General features: G+C 36.3%; 1 protein-coding gene across 13 annotated transcripts in view; it reads left to right on the forward strand.

Moving 5' to 3' along the window:
* QKI (QKI, KH domain containing RNA binding) overlaps window positions 1-26,609 on the forward strand; it is a 169,449-nt gene that overhangs the window by 71,886 nt on the left and 70,954 nt on the right. For 7 of the 13 annotated variants that reach the window (XR_012834581.1, XM_075748542.1, XM_075748538.1 and 4 more), the window contains exon 4: window positions 17,813-17,867. The exons of the other annotated variants lie outside the window; for them this stretch is intronic. Coding sequence is in view for 6 of the 7 variants with exons in the window: in XM_075748542.1 (XP_075604657.1) it covers window positions 17,813-17,867 (55 nt within the window). In the remaining variant the exon portion in view is untranslated. The remainder of the gene's footprint in view (window positions 1-17,812; window positions 17,868-26,609) is intronic. 13 annotated transcript variants of the gene reach the window in all.

The following is a 26,609-nucleotide window of genomic DNA, read 5'->3' on the forward strand; positions in this document are numbered from 1 at the left end:
GAAAAATTTAACTGTCTTGTGGTCAGGATATTTTACTACGTTTACATGCTGTATAGAATGGAAATATTGTCTATTTGTAATATTTTAATACTTTTTAGTCTCTGAAATACTATCAGATAAACTTTGATTTCCAATGGAAAGTCTTAACAAACATTCAGTTTAGCTTATAAAGTGGTTACTGACATTAAATAGTGTACTTTGTAGTACGTCTTCTTAAACAAGCCCTGTTATTGCTACCCTAATTATAGGATGATCAACTTTTACATTCTGTGAAAAGTACTATGTGTGAACAAATAATAAAGCTATGGTGCTTAGACATATGCTGAAATTGGATATATTTAGCATATGGTAGCAAGTGATAAAGTTGTTCTGTGTGTTTCAGAATGAAAGTTTGACCAGCCATCATTATTCTTGTGTTCTGTGAATAAATTGCATGACTCTCTTTGTTGCCTCTAAAATCTGCCTCTACACACAAGCATGCTGCTGCTGTTTAACAATTTCATGTACCTGTGTTGAGAAATCATGGCCAGGGTTTGGAATGGCAATTCAGCATGTTGGATATCGTGGATTGTGCTTTATTAGCTTTGTTGCATGTGAAAGCTGCAACTTGTCTGTATGAAAGACTGCCAAAGTGATGGTTACGTTCACTTGTAATTTCTATCAACTTCTGTGACTATACGTTAAAAGTGATCGTATGAACAGGCTGCCTAGCTAAGATTGAGATACCTATACAGTATGTTTCTGAATCTGCTGCATTCAGGTTATAAGCTTTTAACAGAAAATTAATTAAGGCATTCAGAATGCAGTATTTAATATGTTACCCTGGGAACAATTCACTTCAGCATCTAGCATCTTCTACAGTGATGCTAAATCTAAACACACCTTATCATAAGTGTGCATGTCTGCATTAAGTTGGATTTCTCAAACTGATTCATCAGACTTGGGAGGCTTTCTTCACACTTAATTTTTGACCACTGTAGTCATTGGCCTTTTATTCTTAAACTAAACAAACAAGTCATATTCATATAAAGGTACTACTGAAGTTACATATTCAACATATCACAACTTCTATTTTAATACACAGTGAAGAAGGTATCATATTAAGTTGTATGAGAATTTGTATGTGGCTGTGTGGTGAAGAAAAATCCTCTATCTTAGAATCCAAGCCTGTTTAAGAATATACTTGGGGGTCAATACCACTTTGCCTTCCTGGAGGTTCATTGTAAAACATAAGATGCAGTGAAAATAATTTAGGTTGCTTGTAAGCTAGTATTTTTTTTTTCAGTAGTGAGTACTTCAGAAAATAGGCTTTTCTATTCCAATTTTAAAACCTTTATTGTGTTTGTAACCACTTATTTTGAATGCAGGAAGAGTTGTAAAACTGGATTTTGTTTGTTTGTTTATTTATTTAAAGAATTGCTGAAGCATGGTTTTTTACCTTTTCACCCACTAACCAGAAGTCTTGAGTTTTATCCCTGGTAGTCTGTGAGCGGTGACCCTCTGAAGAGATAAGTTTTACACCATTAGCTAATAGTATAAAAAAGGAAAAAAAAAAGTCATTACAGGAAAAAAAAAAGTCCTCTTAGCAAGTTACTGATTTAATTATATAATTAAAGGCTAAAGGCTGACTAGTGGAAACTCTACTTCATGAAATTCAGAAGGTAGTAATGTTGAAGGTAACAGACATTATTCCTTGAATTACCCCTGACTGAATGCTGACTCCTTTTAAGCCTGTTTATGGTGCGTTTGGAGTCCAGAGTCTCTAGAGCATCATCTTTGAAATCTTACCTGCATACATCTTTTCTTAATGTAAAACAAATGTTCAGCTCATGTTGACAGCAGTGAAGAATACAGTGTAGGCAAATTAGCTTAGTTATGTATGAGAATGTGAATTTTACAAGAAGAGAATGTTTTCCTTAAGAAGTATTTGTCAAATCTTATATAAAACTTATTTGGAGTAATTTATTGCAAAAGTATTTTCACTTAACACTCTGAGGAATGCTCTTACTTTCAAGAACAGAATGATTTTTATTTTGAAGGACAGAAAAATTTAGGTGCCCAAGGGCCTTAATTATTGCAAAGCAATATTAGTCTTTCAGAAAACATTACTGATATGTATCCAATGCAATGCATCTTTTAGATGGCTTTATTTGGTACATACCTTTGCTTTTTATTGACTACATATTGAATACATCCAGTATATATTGGATATATTTCTGCATGTGCTCAATACAAAGTTGCAGCTTTGAGCAGACTTTAACACTATTAAGACATATGTTTTCCTATGTAATGTGAAAAGTAACTGAAGCCTTTGACTGATTAACTTTGATATCAAAGCTTGATTATATGTAATTTTGTTCTTAGAGCAGTTAAATTGGTAAATAGTTAACTGGTTATTGAGCTAATTAGATATGGAAGTAACTGACTTAATGGCATTAAAGAAGTATTTTGTTAAAGACACTGGAAGCTGTAGACTGGAGGAATGTAATCAAAGCCATGCTAGTAGAAACCAATTTGTATTATACTTTACTTTCTTTTTATTTGTTTTTCTGTCAGTTCCCAGTGAGCAAAAAACCTTATGATTAAGAGGCAAGAGAATCTAGATTATCTTGAAATTGGAGCAAAGTAGCACGAAGTGTAGTGGAAAAAGTATATATCAAGGGAGTCCTGATCATTGTCTGAACATCTGTGTATAAACAAGTCTCTATTTTAGAAATTAAAATTCTATGTCTATTGAACGGTAATTGACTCAATCTGTACCATGACACAAAATGTCTTTCTGCAAAATTACTCCTAAGCTTTTGTTAAGTGGGAAGCACAGAGAGTGTTAATTGTGTTATAGAAAGTTGACTAGGCCAGAGCTCACAGCTGTTTGTATCTGGCATTCGAATAGAAGTTTTGAAAGGCTTGGAGGACAATTCATACTGAATTGTTTTGAGGTATTGACAAAATTGTCTGCAAACATCTATCTACATTTTACTTTGTCTAGCAAAGTAGTGAATGGTCTAAATAATGAAAATCTACTGTAACCTGAAAGTTTTTCCACACATTCAGCAGAAAAAGATGAGAGACAAGTTACTGAACTAGGCAAGACTTTGTTTTAGTGTTCTATGGGCATTCTTATGTACAGTCATATGCTTTTTTAAAACTTTAATCTTGTCTTTCAGGGGTAATGGTGTTGAGCGCTCTAATAATAGTAAAACGAGGGAGTTGGTTGTTGTGAGAGTCCACAAATAGTAGATTCAGTGATATTTCCCTAGCTTCATGATGCACTGTGAAAGGGCAACCAGTGGTTTTGCAAACTTTACCACTGTTCTTATTTATCAACACCACTAAACTCTTTCTGGATTCTAGATTTTTCTAGGTTATAACCTTAACATATAGGGCTGCCCTTCGGTGGGTGATTTTGTGTTTGGTGGCTGGCTTTTTTGAACTTTGAAGAATTAATATTGTGGTATTATAAGCTTGCTTACCAGAACTAATTTGTGTTCAGGGTTGCATTTTGAGTGTGTTTGCTGAGTATCGTGAAACTGTGCTTGGATCTCTGTGTGGGAAAGACCATACTTAGTTTGAGGCTTACTGGAATTTCCCTGTCCTGGATGAAGACTGAGTGTACTTAAATGCAGGAATGGACGTAGAACCTGTTGATTCAGGGAGGAAAATGGCATGCCTGTGTGTTTCCCAAGTAGGTATCAGTTCTTGGCAGCTCTTGTTTCTCAGGTTGTTGTTTACCATCCTGGATATGGATCCTTAGGGCCAGATTTAGCAATTTTATTGAGACTGATAGGAAGGCTTTTTGGCATGGAGCAAAAGAGTAAGCACAAAATAAGATACCACTATTGCTGAAACTAAATACTTAAATTACTAATCGAACATTTAGAAGATAGAGATACTTGACTTTCTGCTACTTTATTGTTTTCCAGATAGAAATAAGTAATCTGTAGTGTTTCATTGCAGCAAGATACTGGATTCCTCTTCAACTTGGAAAAGTGAGCTGTATGATAGCAATCACAAATTGTAATTCCTAAAATGTCCGAGTGGTTTGCCATTTAAACTTGATTTTAGATGGTGACAGTTTTCCACTTTTTTCAGATCTGCTGGCTCTGCGTTAGCCTTTGTCCTGCTTAGACTTGGACTAAACCAGATGTTATTAATGTTATTTTGCTAGGTATTGCCTACAGTACCTTATATTAAGGATATGGCTGAAATTCAAGTAGCTGGGTAAAAGTTGATGGGTATGCAGTGGGACAGTATCCCTACTTTACAGTTTATGCAGCTATAGTTGCAAGATTTTATTACTGGTCTTTACAGTTTTCTGATACATATATATAGAGAAATTTGTTGACAGTTTCACATTTTTGTTAGCCTTTTCTGAGAATAATTAGCAGCTTCTGTCTGCTAATTATTTTTTTTAGATATTTTTAGGCAGTAAACGGGGAATGTTTTGATGAGTGTAGGACTCACTGAAGCGCGCGCACACTGTGACTATACTTTAAAAAACCCCATGTGTTTAAAACTCATAACAACTCAGTTTAAGGTATGTATTGAGTATCTGCATGAAAGGATGAGAACTTACTCAAATGTTTGTTAAGGTCAGGTACACAAATTTATTTTTCTGTTAAAGAAAACTTGTTACTCTTACAGTAGTAGAACACTTTACTTAGCAATGGCCAGTACTGAACTTGCTTGGAGGCTGTTTAACTTAATAGAATCTGACACTCTGTGTAAATTACCTGATTTGATTGTTAAGTGCCACAAACTCGCTACGGAACACACACAGCACCGGTATTCATGCTTGTTTGACAAATTTGTTAATGTGAGTAATCCTTGAATGTGATTTGGATCATAAATCACTTCGGTAGTATATTCCTACAAGAAAACCAAAATCTTGTCTTCTAACCTTAATAGCCTGAAATGAAGAAAACACTAGGCTAGTTTTGGGTGTTGAAAGTAAAATCTGCAAAACAGTGACTTCATTCAGGCAATAGCTCATGTGTGCCTGACAAATAGAATAACTGGCAGCTGAAGTAACAGGAGGACTCTCGCTGTAAGAAAACAATAGGAATATCAAATTCTTGGTTGGTTTCATTAGAAGATGTTACAGAATTTTTGTAGAAAACTTCGTAAGAATGGGTGGAATCAGTACTGGGAGGATGTGTCTAGTTGGTACAAAAATGTCATGAATTTGCCACAGAGTTGCTGGGAAGAAGCGGGATGTTTTTATGTGTGAAGAACTATTTCTGGGGAATGAACATATGCACAGTAGTGTAGAGAGCAATCCAAAATAATTTATGGAGCAGTTACATTTTCATTGTAAGAGCTAAGGGAGATTTTTTTTCTTGAGTCTTTGTAGGATCATGAATCTCTCTTTTTGTTCCTTTTGTTTTGAACTAGGTCAACATTTTTTCGTGTGTGCCCTCTTTCATGAATTTCTCTCTTGTTTCAGAAGTTATATTCATTTTCCTTGCTTTGACATATGGTTCCTCTTAGTTCTGTAGGGAGATCTTCTCTGGCTGTCTTCTTCCATTTTGGTCCTTGCTGACCTCCTCCTGAATGGTCATGTGCTTTATAAATCATTATAATAAAGGTTGGTTAACTTCCATGGTGCTTCATGTATCCTCTGAAAATACGATGAGATGCTGTGAAAGTGCACTAAACTGAGTTTTGGTTTCTACAACACTTTATATCTTTGCATGAAGGTAGCAAATAATATAAACACTGGAGTTAAAATAGTGTTGCAACTGGGGTACTTGAGTAATTCAAGCAAAGAAGATAACATGAGGCATAAGAAAATCAATGACAGACTTCTCATGCTACTAACTAATTAACAGTTAAAGTCGTTTAATTTGCAGAAGACCATGTGAAAGGGAAGAAAAAAATCCAACAGCACAAATATTAAAAAATATTTCCTAAGAGTCAGGATAATTGGTGAATTTGCACTATTTACTTGCCTTGAAGTTACTTGAACATGAACTCTGAATGTAGTAGCTTCTGAAGAGATGTGGAGAGTGTGATGAGGTGTGGAGAGAAGATACCGATGTTGCCCTCAGACTTGGCCAGAGGTTACTGTAGGTAATTAGTAGATGTGACATGAGGAATGAATGAAAATTAAAGGTTAAGATTAATTGGTATCTCAACTAGAATTATTGAAATATCTTTTGATTCCTGACAGAAGTAAAATAGGCAATGTAATAATGAACCAAATTGTCCTGGCTTTCATGCATTATTTTGCGAGTATGCTAGTGGTAGTTTTCCATGCACAAATGGAAGGATTTCTTCTTCAAAAGTGAAGAGTTGAATGCCTTGATCTGGAATGTGGCCAGTGAGTGTATATAACCTAAATGTTTGGGTGTAATACATATTATGCAAATTATGATAATAAATTTTTCTGTGGTTAGTAAGTCTGGGGCACGTGTTAACTTTTTTCCCAATCTTTCCCTATTCTGACCATGTGTTGTGGCACAAGGTTGGTATGACTGTTTCCAGTGAGGGTAAAATTTCATGGAAGCAAAAAGGAATTGGATGTTCTGATGTGGGGTTGTTTAATTATTTGGAGATTTTTTGAAATTACTTTCCTTGAATGTTGGTATTGTGGTGATTTGTTGGATTTTTTTAAACACTGTTGATAGCAATTTATCTTAAGAAAACTTCTTCAGCTCGATAGCCAGCAAAGTCAGACCCCAGTGTTATGAAGCAAAAGCTGAAAACTGTCTTGAATAAGGAAGAAACAGTCTTTTGAAATATGCTAGCATGTTAATATCGACTCTGTCACTGCTTGTGTACAGTTTGGAGTATTTTTATAAATGGTCCTCTGGAATGTTTAGTCCTGCAGCCATACAGAAACAATTAATGCTTTCCTGGCAATCAGATGTTGCTAAAGGATTGCAATGCCGAACCACATTTAGCCGACTGAATCCACCTGAAGTACCTGACTGATTTAATTGATCTGCTTGAAGGAAATGTTTTTGGAGCCACTTAAGAGGCAGTACTATTGATTTCAAATGCCTCATGTATATGAATACCATATGTATTCAAGCAAATTTAATTTTTAGGTTGCTAAGGGTCTTGGGGGTTATTTTGTTTTAACTAGCTTGCTGAACTGACAAAACATACTGTAATATATAATTTGAAGAACTAAAAGCTAGTAGTTGACAAATTTAATGTTTAGAGTGATTTTTTACAAAGAAAAGTATAGATTGTTTTGTGTTGATAATATATGTTGTATTCACTCTCCATCTAGTAAGTGATCTTCAAATGACCAAGCAGTCTTTGAGGTGGCTTTGAAACAATCATTTATGGTTCAAGTTGACAACACTGGAATTGAATGTTCACCTAAATTTTGACTGAGAAAAAGACCTAGAACTTAAATCTGTTAACTCACACTGACTCACAACAGCATTAATCAGAAGAGGTCTTAAGATAAGCTGTGTTACAAGCCAAAATAAGTGATGAACTTTATAGTTATTAATGTGGTTTAAAATACTGAAGCTGATCTGGAAATTAGTCAGTATGTGGTAAGGAGACAAGAGTATTGCAAATGTCAAAATTGGTTTTTTGCAGCCTGACTAGTGGAATTCTTCAGTATCCAGCCTTTTAAATAAGTTCAATTTAGTTTGAAATGCGTCTTTTTGGAATGGTTAATTTGGTAGTAAATTAACCCTTCCTTTAAAAACTCCTCACTTTTTCATTTCTAAGAAAAATCGGGTATTTTGAATTTGCTATGTCTTCTATACACACCTGAGGAAACAAATGTTTTGAAGAGAAAAACACATTTCCTATTGATCATGTGTTTCAGTTCTCTTAAGGAAGTCTGATTTTATTTGGTTACTGCAGGCTTCAGAGCTATTATTTGCAGTGTAATTGAATATGTGTTTCATGACTTATAGTAGAAGAATCTACCAGGTAGAATGAAGTATAATGGTTTAAAATCAATCATATTTGTGTTATTACTTGTGTTCCTATTAAACCCACTTTTAATTGGCTGTTTTTGCAAGTCGGAGTATTAAGTATAGTAAATTTGACTAAATGATGCTGTACCACCAATCTTGTAAGATGGAGAAACTGGGAAGAATCTGGCATTTTGAGTATGTTTTTCGGATCCTGGCCTTTAACAGTAGCAGATACAGAATTTTTTCAGTGTCTTCCTTGGAGAACCACATACTAGATGGGGGAGTGTTTGCAGAGGCACCACTGGGAGGGAATATTCGGGTTCCCCCGTCAGCAGTATCATTCTTTACGTCAGGCTGTAGTGGGTAGGAGTTGAAATACACAGGTTACGTTTGCTGCTCAGACAGTTGTTTATAGTGACCCTTAGGGAAGAAGCAACAGAAGGGATATAAACGTTGCATGGGCAACAACAGCAAGCTGACAAGCAATGACTTTTGCCTTACTGGCTGGTTAAATAAAGCTCCTTTATTTATTGCAAGTGGAGGGAAAGATAAGGTGAACATTTTAAGGGGAAAAAAAAATAAAGCAAATTTGAAGACCCTCAAAATGTCAAATAATTGTTGCACACGTTCATATGTTGTTAGCTCATAAATGTCAGTTCTTGTAAAAAGCCTTTCCAGCTTTTCCTTGGATCTGAGTCTCCAGAACGTTTCAGGGCCTACAGCTGTGCTTCAGTTAAACTGATGATTTTTTTCTCCACGTTTTTAAACAGACCTCTGAATCAGGCATCTCTTTTTTGTTGCTCTCCTGACCTTGAAAAAGGATCTGTGCTCCTGCAAGAGACATCTTGAAGGGTGGTTGGCAATCATGGAATCAACTGGGAAAGCATATTATTTACTTCAGTTACCTGGCTTGAAAGCTAAGCCTTAGGAAAGAACTGTTTCAGCTTCCTTTGTTAGTGTACATTTCTTCACAGCTGAGTCACTGAAAACACTGGCTTGCTTTTAGGGATCTTTTTTCCCCTCCTATTAGCTTGGAGGTGATTTTGTGATCACTTAGAGAAACAACCAACCAGACCCTGCCCCCATCCCATTTTATTCTTGCTTCTTCAGCGTTTTGCAAGAGCAGGCTTTCAGACTGTCAATGGCAGACCATAGTTGTGAGTAAAAATATTTTATAGGCTAGTCCATCTAATATTGCAGTAGTTCTGCTTTTCTGGGCTCTACAGAGCTTCTGCCAAACATCCTTTCCTACCATTTTAACCTATGATCAGTGGATCTCTGTGGGCTGCTTCTCGAGGCCCCATGAAATGTGTCACAAAGAACCAAGCTCATATATGTGATCTAGGCCCATGAAATTGTAAGTCTGCACTTCTATTAGAACATATCTGTGGGCCCTCAAAAAAGGGGGAGTCAAAATGGCTGTTCTTGCCAAAAATGTACTAACCGCATGGTTTCATAGAGACTTTCTTTATATGAATGTATTTTCAATATACAATGAAAAAATTATTGATACGCAGTAATTCTGCATTTTTAACTGTGAAATGTACTACCAACACAGTATCATTAAACATACAAACTAATGATTTTTTGTTAATTTGAAGATGCAGTGAGCTTAGGTATTGATAATAACAGTAGTGGGAAAAGTGCCCAAAGAATATGGTATTTAGTTAACCACTATCATATATATATTAAATTAATTGTAAGATCGTTTTCATTTCCTGATGAGCCATGTTCTGAGTAATGTGCACTCCCATATTTGCTTCTAAAACCCTGATAAATGCAATCTGTTGGAATGTTTTTAAGACAATAGCTATTTAATGAATAGCTTGTGTGTACAGGAGAAAAGAATAAGCTTGATTGCTTACAATCTGACATTTGAAAAAGCATTTTTTTAGATCTCATGTATTTGCATATCTAATTGCTATGTAATCAAAACTTAGTGAACTGTAGCTACTTGAAACCAAAAAATGAAAGGCAATCATCTATACAGGGGGAAATAACCCACTCATATGCAAGCCTGTCTGAATATTAGAATTATATTCTTCTTGTGTTTAATTATAGGTGTCTGACTGCACAGTAAATTTATGCATGTGTATTAAAGGAGTGAATGTGACCCTGAAACATCAGCTTTCCTTTGTTGAAGCAAAGCATTGGCATTGAGAGAACTTAACAGTGTTGTGTATTTTGGTGATAAGGGATTGTGCCAGAATAGCTGTTAATTACCTGCTTTGTTTGATATGGAAAGTAGTGGTTCCGCACTTTTCTTCCCACCAGTGACAGTACTCAATTAAAACTTGTATTAAACAGCGATAATGTCCTCGTTTATCTGGTGGGGAAGACGTGAGGTGAGGAAAATTAACAGGATTTTTTCAGCTGTTTGGAGGCGGCTTTGTTTTCTTTTCATGAACCTAGTGACAGCAAAGAAAAACGATGTTTGAATTTTTGGTGTGGTGGGTTTTGGTGTGTTGTTGGTTGGTTTTGGTGGGTTTTTTTTAGTTCTTTATGACTCTTAAATCTTGTACTTTACTAATAGTGGCTACAGTAGAAGTTAAAAAGAATTTTTAACTGTAATGTGGAAGTTACAAATTTGGAAGACACTTGCCCTATCCTGTTCCATGTCATTCCTCTAAGTGAAGCTGTTGCAATGCGTCCTTATGTCACTGTTGGGTTTTTTTTGTTTGTTTGTTTGTTTAATTTTATTGCATTGCTTACATGTCAGAAAAAGAGGGTTTTTAAAAAAATTTATTGCCTGAGTTTTTCTGTACCAAGTATTTGAAGCATGTTTTCTAATGTAGTTGGTTTTCCCAGCTTCTGTTAATATTTGTTATTTTATAAAAATAACAGATCTGATTTTGCAAGATTTTGTAATCATTTTAGATTCTTAAGAATGTGTCAAAACTGAATGCAATATTTCAGGTGGGAACCCTTCAGTCTGAGATAGGATTCTTTAAGTAGCAGCTATTTTTTTGCATATCTAAACAGAAATAACAAGGAGGAGTAAGTTAATGTAGAAGAAAGACTTAGTAATCTGCGTGGATCTTTGTTTCCTTCAGGTAGCAAAGCTGAAGAATATTCTAACATTGAAAATTTACAAAATACATCAGTAGGCAATCAGAAAGGGTATAGAATTGTTAGAGTAACACTTAAATGCTTTTGATTTCATTCATCCAAAGGAAATTAAGGAATGGCTTGGTTGCTTTAATTACAAAATTTGGAAGGTCTGTGTTCAATAAGCTTGAACAGCTTTATTCTGGAGTGAAAACTGAATGTTTGATGCTAGAGTGATTTGGCCAAAAATGTGAAACAGTAAGTGAAAAGGAGTAATTAATGTAACAGCTTTAAAGCATGTACATGAAATTCTTTTGAAGATCTCAGTGGATATGGCAATGCATGGTAATTCAACTAGAACTTCAGAACTTCAACTGTTAGGTGAACAGAGGTCATATGCAGAAAGTAAGATTGGCTGCCTGCAATAATTAGGCACGATTAATAAAGTTTGTTCAGAAGGCACATTGCACATACTGAATGGTTAGCAGTAATGACTAGTCTGAGATATATATAAGTCTTAAACAAAAAAAACCCACAAAACAACCATTGCAGATAAAAAAAAAATATCTTAAAAGGCTTTGTAAGATGTGGAAAACTTTGAAAGATTTTCTTTACTTTTTTCCATTTGAAAAATGCTAGCTGGAATGAAAAAATCAGGTGATTTTCTGCACTCACCCCACCGACAATTTTCCCTGAATTTTATTTTTAAGTTGGACAAAAACGTTGCATTTATAGTTCAAATAGCAAAAACCTCACTATCTTGTTAACCTTTGGAAAAAAAGAACCTCAAATTTCTTCTACCAAGAAGCTTTAGGACATGAAAAATCTAGAAGCTGAGGGTTGGCTTTCAGCTGTCCAAATACTCCTCCAGAAGAATACTGTTTGTTAAGCATCCTGGTGGCAGGGTTTAAGTACCATGTGAGGAAAATTCAGATCCCTTATCTCCCCCCATAATCTGAGTTGATGGTACTTGTCCTTTGAAATATATATATATACACCTGCTAAGCATGCTTTTTTCTCTGATGAAAACAGTACTGCTGAAAGCATGTCATAAAACTTGTTTTTATTGCAGATGTATACAAAGAACCATAATTTCTAGCAGGCTCAGATCCTGCCTATGTAGGATCAGCAACTGAAATACTGAAAATGTGAACAATATTTTGTTTATGGTTGGAACCTATAGAGCATATCTCACATTTGTACTTCTACCTTTTAACTGCATAACCAAGTACTTGCATGCATCTGCTGTTTGAAGTCTTCTCTCTACTGAGGTCATTCTGAGCACAACTAGATAAGATTTTAAAGCAGGTAGTAGTGATACTGAGGTTCTTTGTGCCCACTCTCCCTTTTCTTAGCCATTTGGACAGTTGAGAGGAGAATGCGATTTTCTGAGGGGTAAAAATTCAAAATTTACTGTGAAAGAAAGTAAGGAGAATTTACCATTTAGCCCTTGGAATGTCTATGCATCAAAGTTGAGAATTTTTAAAATCAGATTTTGAGTGATTCAGAATTCTCTCCAAGAAAATGTGAAGAATCCATCTAGAAACAAACTTTAATTCCATGTATTAGCAGAGTCAAGTTATGATGACCTTGGATACGCTCTAAACCAATTTGTAATGATTACTGTCAGAGCAGTTCTTTTTCTGTTGAAAAGTAATGGCCTATGATATATTGGAGGCCACATTAGATCATCCTGATGATTCCTTCTGGTCAAAGTCTCTGAAATTGGAAAAAAAAATTACTTTGAGTTAAGCTTAGGTATGAAAAGAGGGATAACAGTCAGATGGACTGCATAAAATTTCAATATAATGGAACATTTAATTTATCAAACTTTTATATAAATCACAAAAACTTTCATGCTCCCTATATATATATATATATATATAGTGTGTATACTACAGAATTATGTAACAATTCTACAGTCAGGTTGAATTTAAAGGTTTGGGGTTTTTTTCCCCCATATCCAGCTTAGTGCATCACAGACTTCGTACATGTATTTTTATATGTTAAAATGAAAATAATTTAATGGTGAGGATCAAGATAAAATTTTGGGGCTCTGGTATGGGTTTACCTACATGTACTATTGGAGAACTCAAATTTTAATTGTGTAGATTTTTTTTTAATATTCTATTGCTTTGGTCGTACTGTGTATAGGCGCTTCTATAGTAGCCAATGCCTCATTAATACTGAATTCAAGAAAAATACTCAGCAACAAGTTTTAATAATTGGAGTACTGGGCTTTTGTTGTGTGTCTTGTTACTGCCCTTAACTTGGCTTAGAAAAACTTCTTAGTTTTAACAGGCTTAGCCTGGAGATTTTTTGTTTGTTTTAAGAAAAATAAAGTATGTTTACTTGTGTGACAAATTTGGGACTGTCTTCAAGGATTTTGAAAGAGAAAGAAGGAAGTGAGGCATGATCGCACTAATAGGCAACAGGAAATGAAATTCTGCAGCAAGTTTGATGAAATGAACAAGATGAGGCCTGAGAGATCAGGAGGAAACTGAGAACAAGGTGTTAAATCTCCGTAAAATAGTGACAACAGTAGCAGAAGGCATTTTTTTCCCTCTTAACGTATTCATAAATGCTGATTTATCTGTGATTTTTACAAATACTTTTTCTATGATGCTGAACAGCTTCTTGCTTTCTGCAACTGAGAAGAGCAATTTTCTGAGGTATCAAATGAGGTATTTTAATACTTCTTTGACTTCTAGTCTGTTCAGTCTGTCTTCATATCAGTAGTTACAGTGGCTATAGTGTTAAGAGCTACGTAATTACTTGGAGCTGGGGTGAATATTAGGACATACAGAACTTGCAGAATGCACGGATTTCAGTATCCTGGGATGAGTTAGCTAACAGGACTGTATATGGTTGTCTACGTACCACAAAAAAGAAATGCATATCCCGTTATGGAAGGGAAACATTTGAAGTACACAAATGAAAAGCTCAATATGGAGCTGTGTACTAGTTATTTCTGTGTCTGGAGTTTCGGATGTTATGTGCTTACTCAGAGTTAATTCAGCTGCTCTTTGGACTGGGTGAATATATACAGTGCAAACTTTATTTCTTAATTTAATTATTTATTTTCTTAGTGCCTATGCTTATGTATGTATGGGAAAAACTGTTTGCATGCCTGTGTTTTTTGAACCTTTGCCTGTGGCATTTTTATGTACTATTTGATTATCAGATTTAAGAGTTTGATCGTTGGTATCTTCAGAGTAAAGAATTGGAATAACACCTCCTGCCTAAGATGGAGCAGTGTTTTAAAACTATAATAGGTAAGTTATTCTGCATGTTATATTATGTTAGAGAGAGCTGTTAAAACAGTTTATATATGTTTAAGTGCCCAAATAAAAACATTTCACATCTTGCTTTGAGACACCTCATGTCTCAAAGATGACCACTTTTTTCTTTTCTTTTTTTGAAGTGTTTTGTTCATCCATTGATTTGTCTGTACATTTTATCCTTTTGATCTGTTTTAACTTCTTCACAGAAGATGAGCTGTGCCTACTTCTTACTTTGCATACACTGCAACTGCAATGTATCCCTTTCTTGCCTAGTGGAGCTTGAGTGCTGGTGTGTTAAGTAGTTGTATATTGTCTAAGTCAGTTTAGTTGCTAAAATTTTATTGCAGTAGGTTTCAGACTTGATCGCCATTATGAGACATTCTGCTTACAAAAGTGGGATAAATCTTATTAAGCCTGCTTGCAGGGTAAGGGTTGGGGGTGGGACGAGGAGGATATGGACCTTACACTGTGTACGCTTGGCTGAGCATGACTTGTACTGAAAACTTCTTTTTTTTTTTTTTTTTTTTTTTTACTCTTGTTGAGTATTACTGTAGTTTGTTAAATAGGTAAAACATACTTTACTAATAGAGGTGAAAAAATCCTATTGACAACTTTTTCTGATAATTTTTTCTTTCTTTTCTGTGCACTTTTTAGCAAAGGTGCCTTTCCCTGTGAGACCGTATGGTTTTGCTGCAAGAACTTTGATTATATGGTCTAGGCATTGTTTGTAAATTACTGCAGAAGATAAATTTCTTTCATATTACTGTATATCACTGTGGAGAGTAGTATTGAAACTGGTAGTTAGTTGGGATACTTTGATTTAATTCTCAGTTATTTTAAAAAGTCTTTTAGTCACCACTTCTGCTCCATAACATTTAAATAGTATTTAATGCTTTGCATGAAATAGTTGCGGGGGGGAGGGGCGGCACTATCAAGATAAATAGTTGCATGTGTACGATACGTTGCATAGTAAAAAGGGTATTAAAAACATTACTAAAAAAAGTAAGATATTTTTATGTCATTGGCATATTTGGTAATCTTAAATTCAACACAACGTAAATACACTTGTCTTTAAGTGGGTGGTAGAATGAGTATTGAAATAACCACAGATATCCTTAAATCAGAATTTAATTCAAAGGGTCTTTTCTTTTTTTGTCAAATTATGTGGGATTGAAAAGGCTCGCACACTCTTAGGCAGAGTAATGCCAGAGCTCTGTAAATTAATCATATTAGTAGTCTGCAAAGGACAAAATCTTCTTGCTATCGCAAATTATTGAGGGTTTTCTGTGAGTGGTATAGCACTGTTTGGATTGATCTAATGGTTAGTTCCCACTAAAAGCTTTGGGACTGTTCCCACTGTTTCATGTGCATCCTCAGGAGTCAGTTGAATTTGTGAGTCTCTTAAATTGACCCCTGCACAATTGTCTAAGCAGCAGGGGCAGCTCAGGGGAAGTAGCAGAGTCAGAACCAATATTTTCAGTGATAGCTGGCTGTTAAATAAAACTCACTTGCAGAGTTAAACTTCACCTTCACATTCTGTGATACGAGATGCATGAGGGTCTGCATTAAAATGTTTTCACTTTTAACTCACTAGTTTGCTATTTCACTATTTCACACAGTAAAGTAAAAAGTTTTTGATGAAAAGGATTTTTGTTCAACGGAAAGGAGAAAACAGTATAATTTTGTGAATATTTTCTTCATAGCTTTGAAACAAGAATCTTGTGTATGATGCTGGAATCTTATGCTTTGTTAGACCTCTGTTTCTCTTCTGAACTAAACTTGAATTTTCTCAATTTTGACTTATTTTCTAATACTTTATTTTCAATATTTAAAAGAAAGATGAATTTTCATCTTTTTTTAAAAAAAAATCCATTCTCTGCTTATAGTTCATCTGTGGAAGAAAAAAACCAAACACTGGTGTGCCCCCCAACCCAACAACAGCAACAAAACAAAACACCCCAAACCCCATACCAACCAAAACCACACCAAAATCCCCCCAAAACAACAAAAACCCCCTCCAAAACAACCTAACTTTGAATTATGCCACTGGGCCATTTAATTCAGTGCCAGTACTGTTTGAATTGGTGCTTGCTGCTTGTTGCAGCTGAAGAAGTAACATTATAATTGCTATTAATACACAGAGAGCTAAGTTATGGAGTAGACGTAGGATTAAAGATGCCCAGGTCTTTGGCCTACTCTTCTGCAGAAGTCACGTTATCTTATCTGAGTAACTTGCTTAAGCCAGTGTCGTCCCTGAAATAAATACTTATTAAACTATACCTTATGTTCCTATCTGCGTATATCAAAATAAAATACTCTTTTGTCAGAGAAAGATGTTGAGGCTGTCTAATGCTGGTTTAGCATTTCAGCAAGATCACATTTCATGTATGTAATGATGAGGAAGTTCAGCCAGTTCACTGATTTGACTTAAAACATTGATTGAACGTAGCTTATCTGTGATACATAATTTAAAGACAATGTAACTTCTCATAATAGTGTTTTAAGTATGTACTTTAATGTACTTTGGATATATTTTTCTTATTATTTTTTAGGTATCCTGCTTTTGTTTTTCTTGATGATTGCATGTTTTTCATAAGCGACATTTTTAACTTCCCTATTTACGAAAAAAATTGGACTTTCCTCTTTCATATATGGTAATTACATAGTTGAAGTGTGGGTCAAAGGAATAGAGAAGGGGCTTTTTTTGAATTTTTTTTAATAGATTACATAGTACCATCCCATCTCACTTAAAATTAATGAGCTATTGTAGTTGCCTCAACAGTAACCGATACTAGTTAAAATAAAGTATCCTCTTTGCTCATAAGCTATCCTCTTTGCTCATTTACATCTGATACGTTTTTGACTTTTGTTTATTTTTTTAATTAGCATCTTGCTATCAGATGAAATGCACTGTTTTTTAGAAAAACCATTGCAGCAGCTTTTATGTTCTGATAACTGCATCGCTATAGCATACATACAAAATGTCTTACAGGCATGTTAGTAGCGGAAGAAAAAGTCATATTTGTCTCCCTTTTTATAGCTAGCCAGTGCATGGTTTTTTTCACTCTTTCCCATTTGCAAAGAGCTTCTAAAAATTGTTTATTTTGCTATTTTGAAACATTAAGAAGCTCTGAAAAAGACTTGAGCTTTTTTTTCCGGTTTGCTTTTTATCATAAAATTTTAAAACACAATCTCAATTCAATTTCTAACTGATTTCTCTTGCTCCTCTCTCTCTTGCTCCTCTCTTTTTCTTCGTAAAACTGTGTGCAAATCACCATTAGTGATAATTCAGAAATACTTAAGTCTGGAAAGGGATTTTGTGTTAGTCACTCAAATGAAGGACAATTTGAAGGATGTTGGGGCAAGGGGAAGAAAACCGAAGTTTGTTCTTTCTTCTGTTATTGTTTTCCCTTAACTAGGTTGTCTTATGTTACGGCTTTTTAGTATTTCAATCTCAAGTGTAAACAAGGAGGAATAAATTGCATCTGTCATAGGATAAAATCAAAACCCCAATTCCAACTCTTCATGCCTCTCTTAAACATCTTAAAGAAGCAAAGTAGGGCACAAGCCCAATTTTTTTTTGCTTTTCAGGTCTCCTTTAAGAGCAGAGACAACCATGATCCAGCAGTTTTGGAGGTAGAGGCAAGTAAATGTTTTACTACTTGTAAACATTCCAATTATTTTTTGCAAATCACCTATAATTTGAGGAGACCCTGATTGGAAAAGAATCTCAATTCCCCCTTCCCTAAATGGTGAATTTGTTTTGTATGCTTGTGGTGGGTTGACCCTGGCTGGGGGCCAGGTGCCCACCAGAGCCGCTCTATCACTCCCCTTTTTCATTATTAGACAGGGGAGAAAAGGTACAATGAAAGAAAACTTACGGATCGAGATAAGGACAGGGAGAGATCATTCTCTAATTATCATCATGAGCAAAACAGACCAAACTTAGAGAGGGAATTCATCTTATTTATTACTAAGCAAAACAGAGTAGAGGAATGAGAAATAAAACCAAATCTTAAAAACACCTCCCCCCACCCCTCCCATCTTCCCGGGCTCAACTTCACTCCCGGCTTCAACCTCCACCCCCCCCAGCGGCACAGGGGGACGGGGAGTGGGGGTTACGGTCAGTTCCTCACGCGGTGTTTCTGCCGCTTCTTCATCCTCAGGGGGAGGACTCATTGTTCCCCCGCTCCAGCGTGGGGTCCCTCTCACGGGAGACAGTCCTTCACGGCCTTCTCCAACGTGAGTCTCCTCCATGGGGTGCAGACCTTCAGGAGCAGACTGCTCCAGCGTGGGTCCCCCACGGGGTCACAAGTCCTGTCAGCAAACCTGCTCTGGCATGGGCTCCTCTCTCCACGGATCCACAGGTCCTGCCAGGAGCTTGCTCCAGCACGGGCTTCCCACGGGGTCACAGCCTCCTTCAGGTGTCTCCACCTGCTCCAGCATGGGGTCCTCCACGGGCTGCAGGTGGAATCGCTACACCCCCTCATCCTCCCTCCATGGGCTGCAGGGGGACAGCCTGCTTCACCATGGTCTTCACCACGGGCTGCAGGGGAATCTTGCTCCGGCGCCTGGAGCACCTCCTCCCCCTCCTTCTTCACTGACCTTGGTGTCTGCAGATGTTCTTACATCTTCTCACTCCTCTCTCTGGCTGCAAAAGCGCTCTCTAACTGTTTTTCTCTTTCTTAAATATGTTATCACAGAGGCGCTGATTGGCTTGGCCTTGGCCAGCGGCGGGTCCGTCTTGGAGTCGGCTGGCATTGGCTCTATCAGACACAGGGGAAGCTTCTAGCAGCTTCTCACAGAAGCCACCCCTGTAGCCCCCCCGCTACCAAAACCTTGCCACACAAAACCAACACAATGCTTGATGTCAGGAAAAATATATTTAAGCTTTTAATGATTATTGACATTCACATCAGTTACATGCTATTGCAATACCTAATAGGTGTAAAAAATATACAAATTTAATATTAGGCTTTTGTGACAACAGTTACTGAAGTTTTTTTCTTTTGAACCTATCTTCAAAATGTAAATTGTGTTGGGTCGTTCATCATAGTGATTCTCGTTTTTTAAAAAAAAAGTGGCTCTCATTTGCTACCTCCAACTGCTGGTGTTCAAATTAGTTCTTCAGCATTCTCACTAAGGGCAATGGAACAACCTCTTATGTACTGGGTCTAAACCTGTCATTATTTCTGTGCTGGGGACATTCTGAGAGCTCATGTTGAGTTTCTCCTTAAGGTATCACTTGTGTTCTTAAATTAGTATTTTTTTCTCTTTTCTGAAGGCTGAAGGAGATACAGGAAGGAACTATCAATCTGTATTGCAGAAGTTTTTTAAAAATCAGTCAGCCTCTGAGTGCTACTGCTCCTCAGGAAATTTGACTCCTTCGGGTTTCTCAGGCTGCAGTTCCAGGGCTGCCCTTATGACAATTTAAGTCAAAATCTGCTGCTCAGTACTACTCGCACAGCCCTGGCTAGGCATACTTTCTCCCTTTGTGACAGTTACTGGCAGTTTAAATTACTATGATGACCTGCCTCAGCGCTAAGCAAGCTGGAAACTTCCTGTTGCTTTTGAGAACTATGAACTGCATCACAAGCACTTTAGTACGGCATGGTGGGACTTGCAGTGCTAACTTAGAATAGCTTAAACTGTTGTGGGACTACAAGCTTTAGGCAAAGTGCAGAAATTGTTCTTGAATTAGTTGAACAGGATGACCATGGCTTCTTGGTATGCTGTGGAGATGATGCTTTTTACATCTTCAGATGATAAATGCAGGGTTCCCAGCTTGGTTTTTTGACATAAAATATGGAACATACAGGCTTGAAATACCTGTTCTGTCCACCACTAATGAACTTTCTGCTGTGTTTAATTTCCTTATTTAAAGATGCAGACATTTGAAACAGATCAGAATTTTTTGACTATGAATGATACCAGATGGATGCTGAGAGAAGCGAAGTTGTGAAACTGTACACTTGGGTTTTAGTTGTTTGAAATATCAGAGGGGTTTTTGGGGAAGAGCTGGAATTTTTCAGTGTTTTTGGCATCTTATTCCTGTTTGAAAGTAGTGAAATTCATGTGTGACATATCTGGATGATTTCTTAAGTCATAATACAGTGCAAAGATTAAAATGTAATAGCGAATACTTAGAGATGTTTTCATTTTGTTGGCAGCCTACAATTGTAATATGGAGAATATTAATGACAATTCTTACCATGTTTCTTTAAATGATTTGTAAAGAACTTTCTTCCAACCTATTCAGTTGGGAAACTAGTTATTTTTTTTGGATCTTCCTCTTCCTTATCATCAATAAAAAAGGACATTTTGCATTGTTCCATAACAATACAGGATTACATGTATTTGGGACACTTGCTCAACTTCTCTTTTGGGAGGTGGAGGGAAATGTGTTATTCCATGTTAAAGGGTTACAATGGGGACATGAAAGAATGTAGATTTTGGTCAGCTATTGTGAGAGTATAGTTCAGTGGGATAAACAATTTTGCTAATTAGTAAGCTGTATTGACCTGAATTAATACCTGTGCTGGTTTGAGAAGGGAGAGGAGGGGGAAAAAGAAAGTAGCCAGGTCAGGATGTGGGAGGTCAGCACCTGTCGGTTGGCAGTAAATCTTTGTCACCAGTTGGAAGTGCATTTTGAGCAAAGGGATTATGCTTGTGGTTCCCGGAAGAACAGGAAACATTTAGAATGAAGGAAGCCACCTTTCTTCTAGCTATCTCTCTAGGATGTGAGCTGAGCATGTAATTATTTTTGTTCTGAATTCATGCACAATGCTGTCTTGTTTTCTAAGATGTGTGAAACCATTGTAGCATGTAAGAAAGGCATGCACATAATGACCTTTTCTCCCCCAGCTGTACCTTCTTACTTCAACTTTTGTTATTCAGAAGTATATTAATTTAAACTGTAGAACTTTGGTTTGATTTTTGTGTGGGCAGATAAGCATGCAATCTAAAACCGTATATAATGGACATTTGAACACAACAGGTTTGGAACTTGTTTTCTGAAGAGTAGAAGCAGTTTAATTTTTTTAATAACATTTTGCATGTTTCTGATAATATACTGGAATCTATGTAAAATTACTCACTTTAAATGTCTTCAGACTGGGTTAACCCGTCAAGGATTTACTTTGCTTCTGTGGCTTCATAATGTAATGACATTCTGTTTGGTTGTTTTAATCTGTCCAGTATTTATCAATGATACTTCTCTCTTTATTAATATCTTTGTTTAGCTGACAGAAATGACTTCTCTTTGGGCACTGTGTTGAAAAAGCAGAACTTGAAATTCTGCATAATTAAGTCTTAATTTTTCACATTACGGTGGCTTGCAGTGGAGCTGTGATAATTTGGTTAATTGTAGTTTTTATTCAGTTTGCACACTCAGTTTTACTTAGTGTTGCAAATGAATGTTGGCAGATTCACTATTTAACGAGATTTTTTTAAAATTACATTCCTTTGGTGAATGTTTTTGTACATTTTACTAAAATTTGTGGGATCCAAAAAGTTCACGTGAAACTGGATGTCTTTTTGGAAGGATCATGTTGTCCTACAACTGCTGTTTAGGAGACTGCTAATTGAAAATAATTGTGAAGGATGCACATCTAGGCCTTCTCTTTTAAGACCAGTATACATGTATGCAATGTAAATATTGTGATATTTTACTTTGAATTAAAATTATGAGTAGCTTTCACTTTCTTTTGTGTTTATGTAATGAGCAAGGGGTTTATTACACTTTATTTTCATGTTTAGAAAGTGGTCAGAAATATTTTTCGTTATTACTCCTTCGCAGAAATGTTATTTCAATAATTTCACTTAAAATTATTTTTTTCTATTAAGTGTTTTCACAAGGTTTTTATTTTAAATGTGTTGCACCTACACTATATAAAGAACTGATGGTAGTGTATAGTATTATAAATTAACTGAAACATTTGTGATTTTCAGCTCATTGTGTGTAGAAAGTGAATAAAGAATTCCAAACCCTGACCTTCAGGACAGATTCTGTGAAGGACCAGAGCTCTCTGTGAAAGCCACCAGAGAGTACTGATGGGTTGCAGTGTTCTAATTCCTATAAATCAGTGAAGTAGCACTGCTGAAGGGAACTACCCACTGGCTTACTGATGGTTTTTTGTTTTTTTTTTTTTCTTCATCACTGGATTGATGCCACTTGGGAGGTAAAGGAGGATACTGATCCTTAAGATCCATCATCTCTGTACCGTAGGGAAGGCTTCCCTCATATATTATCAGCGATATTCTTAAGAGCCATTTAATATCAGAGCCAAGCTGGCACTCAGCTATACAGTCTTTAACTGGCATGAATATTACTACATTTTAATCTAGCCTTGAGAACACATGCCACATGCTGGATACGTCTCATTCTGTGGTCATTATAATCAATAGAGTTGTTGGATGAAATTGGTCATAAAGAAGGTTTAGAGCAGTGATCACCCTGAGTTATCTAGGTGATAACTTGGGTGTGTCAAATGCTATATAATTGTAGCAAGGATTTGGGGCAATTGCTGCAATAAACCGATATAATTACAGACCGTGTGCAAGTTTTCAGTCATAAATACATGGAAAGTTTGTGTGCTTGAGATCATTTGAGGCAGCAGTTCTGAATTCTTTCAAGGATTCAACTTTAGTTCATAAGCTAATATTTATTATCAATTCTGTACTTAGTGACAAATGTGGGGAGTTTTCTGTATTCTCTATAACAAAAGTTTATTTTTAAAGTAGAAGTTAGCTTTATTTAATTTGCATTAGTATCTTGTCTGTTACTTTCTGTTTGTCTTGAACTGTTGTCTGGGTTGTTTGTTTACAAGTAAATTTGTTTTGTAATTGTTACAACTGAGTAAATACAGAAAGAACAAAACTATTTCAGGAGGAGGGAGTAAAATGATTAAAAAACAAAGATAGTTTTATATATGGTTGTATAATCACCATAAGATTAAATTATTATAGTTTTAGAGTAAACTGTTTGCTGTTTTAATAGCTGAGTGAAAAAATAAGAGAATGGAGATAAAATATACGGCTAGACTGTTATTAAATGTGTTAAAAACTAACAGTCTTAACAGTAGTGCTATACAAAATGCTATCGAAATGCTATATTCTTTGTTCCACTCAATGCTGTGCTACTGATTGTGGGTGACCGTTGAAGAAAAAGTTGAGTAAATCATGGACAACAACATACTACGCTATTATTCATGCACTGCTTAAAAGTATTACCACAGTACGAATCCAAAGCAGACAACACATAGCTCACATAGCTCATTCCTCAACACAAAACAACGAAAAAGGAAAAAAAAACCAAAACCCCAGAAAACCTGTATAAATGAAGTCTCAACCTGAATAAAAACATTACAATGAACTGGTGAGTTTTCTAGCTATGGAGCAAATCAGTTAGTATATCAATTAGAGTGCCCCAGAAATTTAGCTTTTCAGTTGTTTCCAACTGGTAAAGAACCTCTTACCCTGTCTGGACAACACCACGTATTTGGTAACATGCTGTGAACTTACGTCATCTTAACATAATGTCTGTTTAACAACAATACTCTGTGGAAAAGGAGTTTGTTACATTAGTCAATGAATTTGACTGTTTATCTTGTCTGAAAGACCCACGAACTGTAGAGGGGGGGCACTATTTAGAGCTGAGCAAGTCACAGTCTAAGCAGTGGGATAAGAACATTGGGCAGCCATCTACCTAACAGTACCTGGTCACTAAGGTAACGGACTTCTCTAATAGGTAGTTTCAGGAGGCCTGCTGACTGCAGAATTAACTTTGAGCATCATTTTTGGTCTCACTCCCCTCTGTAATCCAAAGTACAATGCACGCTTCTAACGCTTCTGTGAGTCTGAAAATTCCAGAAGTTAGTACTGTGAAGAAGTCAGTGAGAGAACACTGAAATGAGAGAGAACAAATACCAGAGTGACATATTAACGATATAATTTGGTGGGTTTTTTTTTTTTTAAAAAACCCAACACCTTATGTAATAGGGCAGTATTAGTGCTGCTGTATGATGAACAGGGAGACAGGGCCACTGAAACCCAGCTCATGCCTCCTGTGAAATTAGACATTTTTAAGAGCGTTGAGATTGCAAATTCAAATTAGAAGATGCTACAATTAAGGTTGCTAGTTATGACATTTTTGTATACATGAACTTCTCCTTGGAGTTAATCATTATGCTGTGATTCTTTTAATATTTTTTCTTTGCCACACCCTTATTTAAACAAATGGGACATAGCATGTTCATTTCTCAGGTAAGCAACTGAGGTGTAACATTTGAAGTGGAAAATGTTGATTGCTTTGCACACCTAACTTGAGGTGAGTGGAAACTGAGTTTTCAGAATACTTAACTTTTAAATAGCAATTTATGTATTATAGTAAAATTACCTTTGATGTAAGCACTGGTAAGTGCCCAACTTGTCTAGAGAGTTGCAAGTCAGGCAATGAGAGCATGGGGCTCCCTCACCCCTGGGCTTGCTGTGCAGTCTGCTGAAGGTGTGACTGGCAGCTTCCTGCAAAGGGATGTGCCTGTGCCCTCCTTTGTGCTGTCTGCTACTTGTGGGGTGTGTCACTGAGCCAGTTCAGCGTGCTGAACAGGCAAAACCTCATCTGACAGGAGTAGTTTGCTGCTATGTTAAAATGGCTCTTAGAAGGGGCCCAGTGAGAGCTGGTGCTAGTGCAAGAAAGAGGGAAGGACTCTGCAGGCAGCTGAGGAGGAGAGAGGAACGGAGCTCCTTGTGTTAGTGGGAGTGAGCAGTTACCATTTCAGCTCTGTTGTTGAACTGAAGTGTAGGCAAGAAACCCTTCTATAGAAGAAAACTCAGAATAGGTCTGACTTGTGATTTGGGAGAGTTTCTTTCTCTGAGGTGGCTATGTAAGATAAGCATTCTAATTATAAGCACAGACATTGTGTCTAAAGCTGGCAATATTCATGTAAGCAACCACTTATGAAAAAGTTTGGTTTATGTTTAGTGCTACATTTTCTTGTTGGCATAAGAGGTGATTTGAATCTAATTATTCAAGATACCATTTAGCTGCCTAGGCACTTGAATCTTCTTGCCATCCCTGCAAGACCCTACAGGAAGCAGGAGTGATTCAGACACCTGCTATTCATTATGCATCTTTGAGGAAATCTTTGAGGCAGATTCATGCCAAGGATTGAAATAAGAAAGGGGAAATAAGAAAAATATTAGGTGTAATCATATCAATGTTGATACCCTCCTTGTCATTAAGGTCAGGATTCCACAAAACACTTCAGCTTATGCATGAGATATGTTGTAACATTGATTACTCCCCCCCCCGCTGTGTTTTGCAGTCTGACTGTCCATGTTCTTGTCAAAACTCACAGTTAATCGTTAACCTACAGTTTTATCCAGAACACAAAGAGTCATTCCCAAGCAGTGTAAGATACAGGTTTTGAGCTAATACTCTGGCATTGCAACCCTGTAAGCCTGGCCCTGGCAGTAAAAACGGCTTTGCTTTTCTCTGCACGGCTGCTTTGATGCATTTTGCTATGTTCTTGTAGCCCAGCAGTAAAGTACTATTAGCCAAGTGTCACTGGTTAAAGTATTAAACCTTAAAAGTTACTCCCCTTCCTCTACCCTTTCCCCTCCCCAACCTGCCCCTGAACCAATCAAAAAACCAGGTGATGAATGTTTATCTCTCAATTTTTTTTAAACTTCACTGAGCAAGAACAGTTTCTTTATGGCTTGGAAAGTTATTCAAAGCTTAACTACTACCTAGGTATGTTTGGTTTGAGTCAGGAGTCTTTTATTTTTGTTGCTTTGACAAATAGTAAAAGCCTAAAGATCACAATGTCCTAAAATAAAGCTAACAACATATTACTATAAAAATAATTTTGTTTTACATTACAAGTCATCTGATTTTAAAGAAACAGTAACTTCATATTCTTAAACAGAGATCAACTTTTTTGTGCATGCAAAGAATAAAAACTATGAACCTGTTCTTTTTTTACTTCAGTTGGGTTTTTTGGGGGAGTGGGGAATAGGGAAGAGTCTTCCTTTTGATTTTCTTAAATCTAGCTGGCAGTTTTGTAACTATGTCTGAAACTTGTCTATTACATTGCAGGTTAAGAGGTGGTACTTTTCAATTTTCTTGGCACACTGAGGTTATGTTAACATGTTCAATCTGAGCTTCAGTTAAAAATGTTCTATAGTAACATCTTGATATACGTTTGTGCAAAGATTTAGAGTGAGTGAAATTTCACTTTTACTACGTGTTAAGCAGATTCTGAAAAGATGTTAAGGAGGTTAGTAATCAAGTATTACTGTAAATTTTAACAGCATGAGAAAATGGGGAGGAGTAGTTCTCTCTTAAAAGCTTACAATTATTTTGTAACTGAAAAAAGCGAAGAGTTGA

This window comes from Balearica regulorum, chromosome 3, assembly GCF_011004875.1.
Source record: "Balearica regulorum gibbericeps isolate bBalReg1 chromosome 3, bBalReg1.pri, whole genome shotgun sequence".
Lineage (NCBI taxonomy): Eukaryota > Metazoa > Chordata > Aves > Gruiformes > Gruidae > Balearica > Balearica regulorum.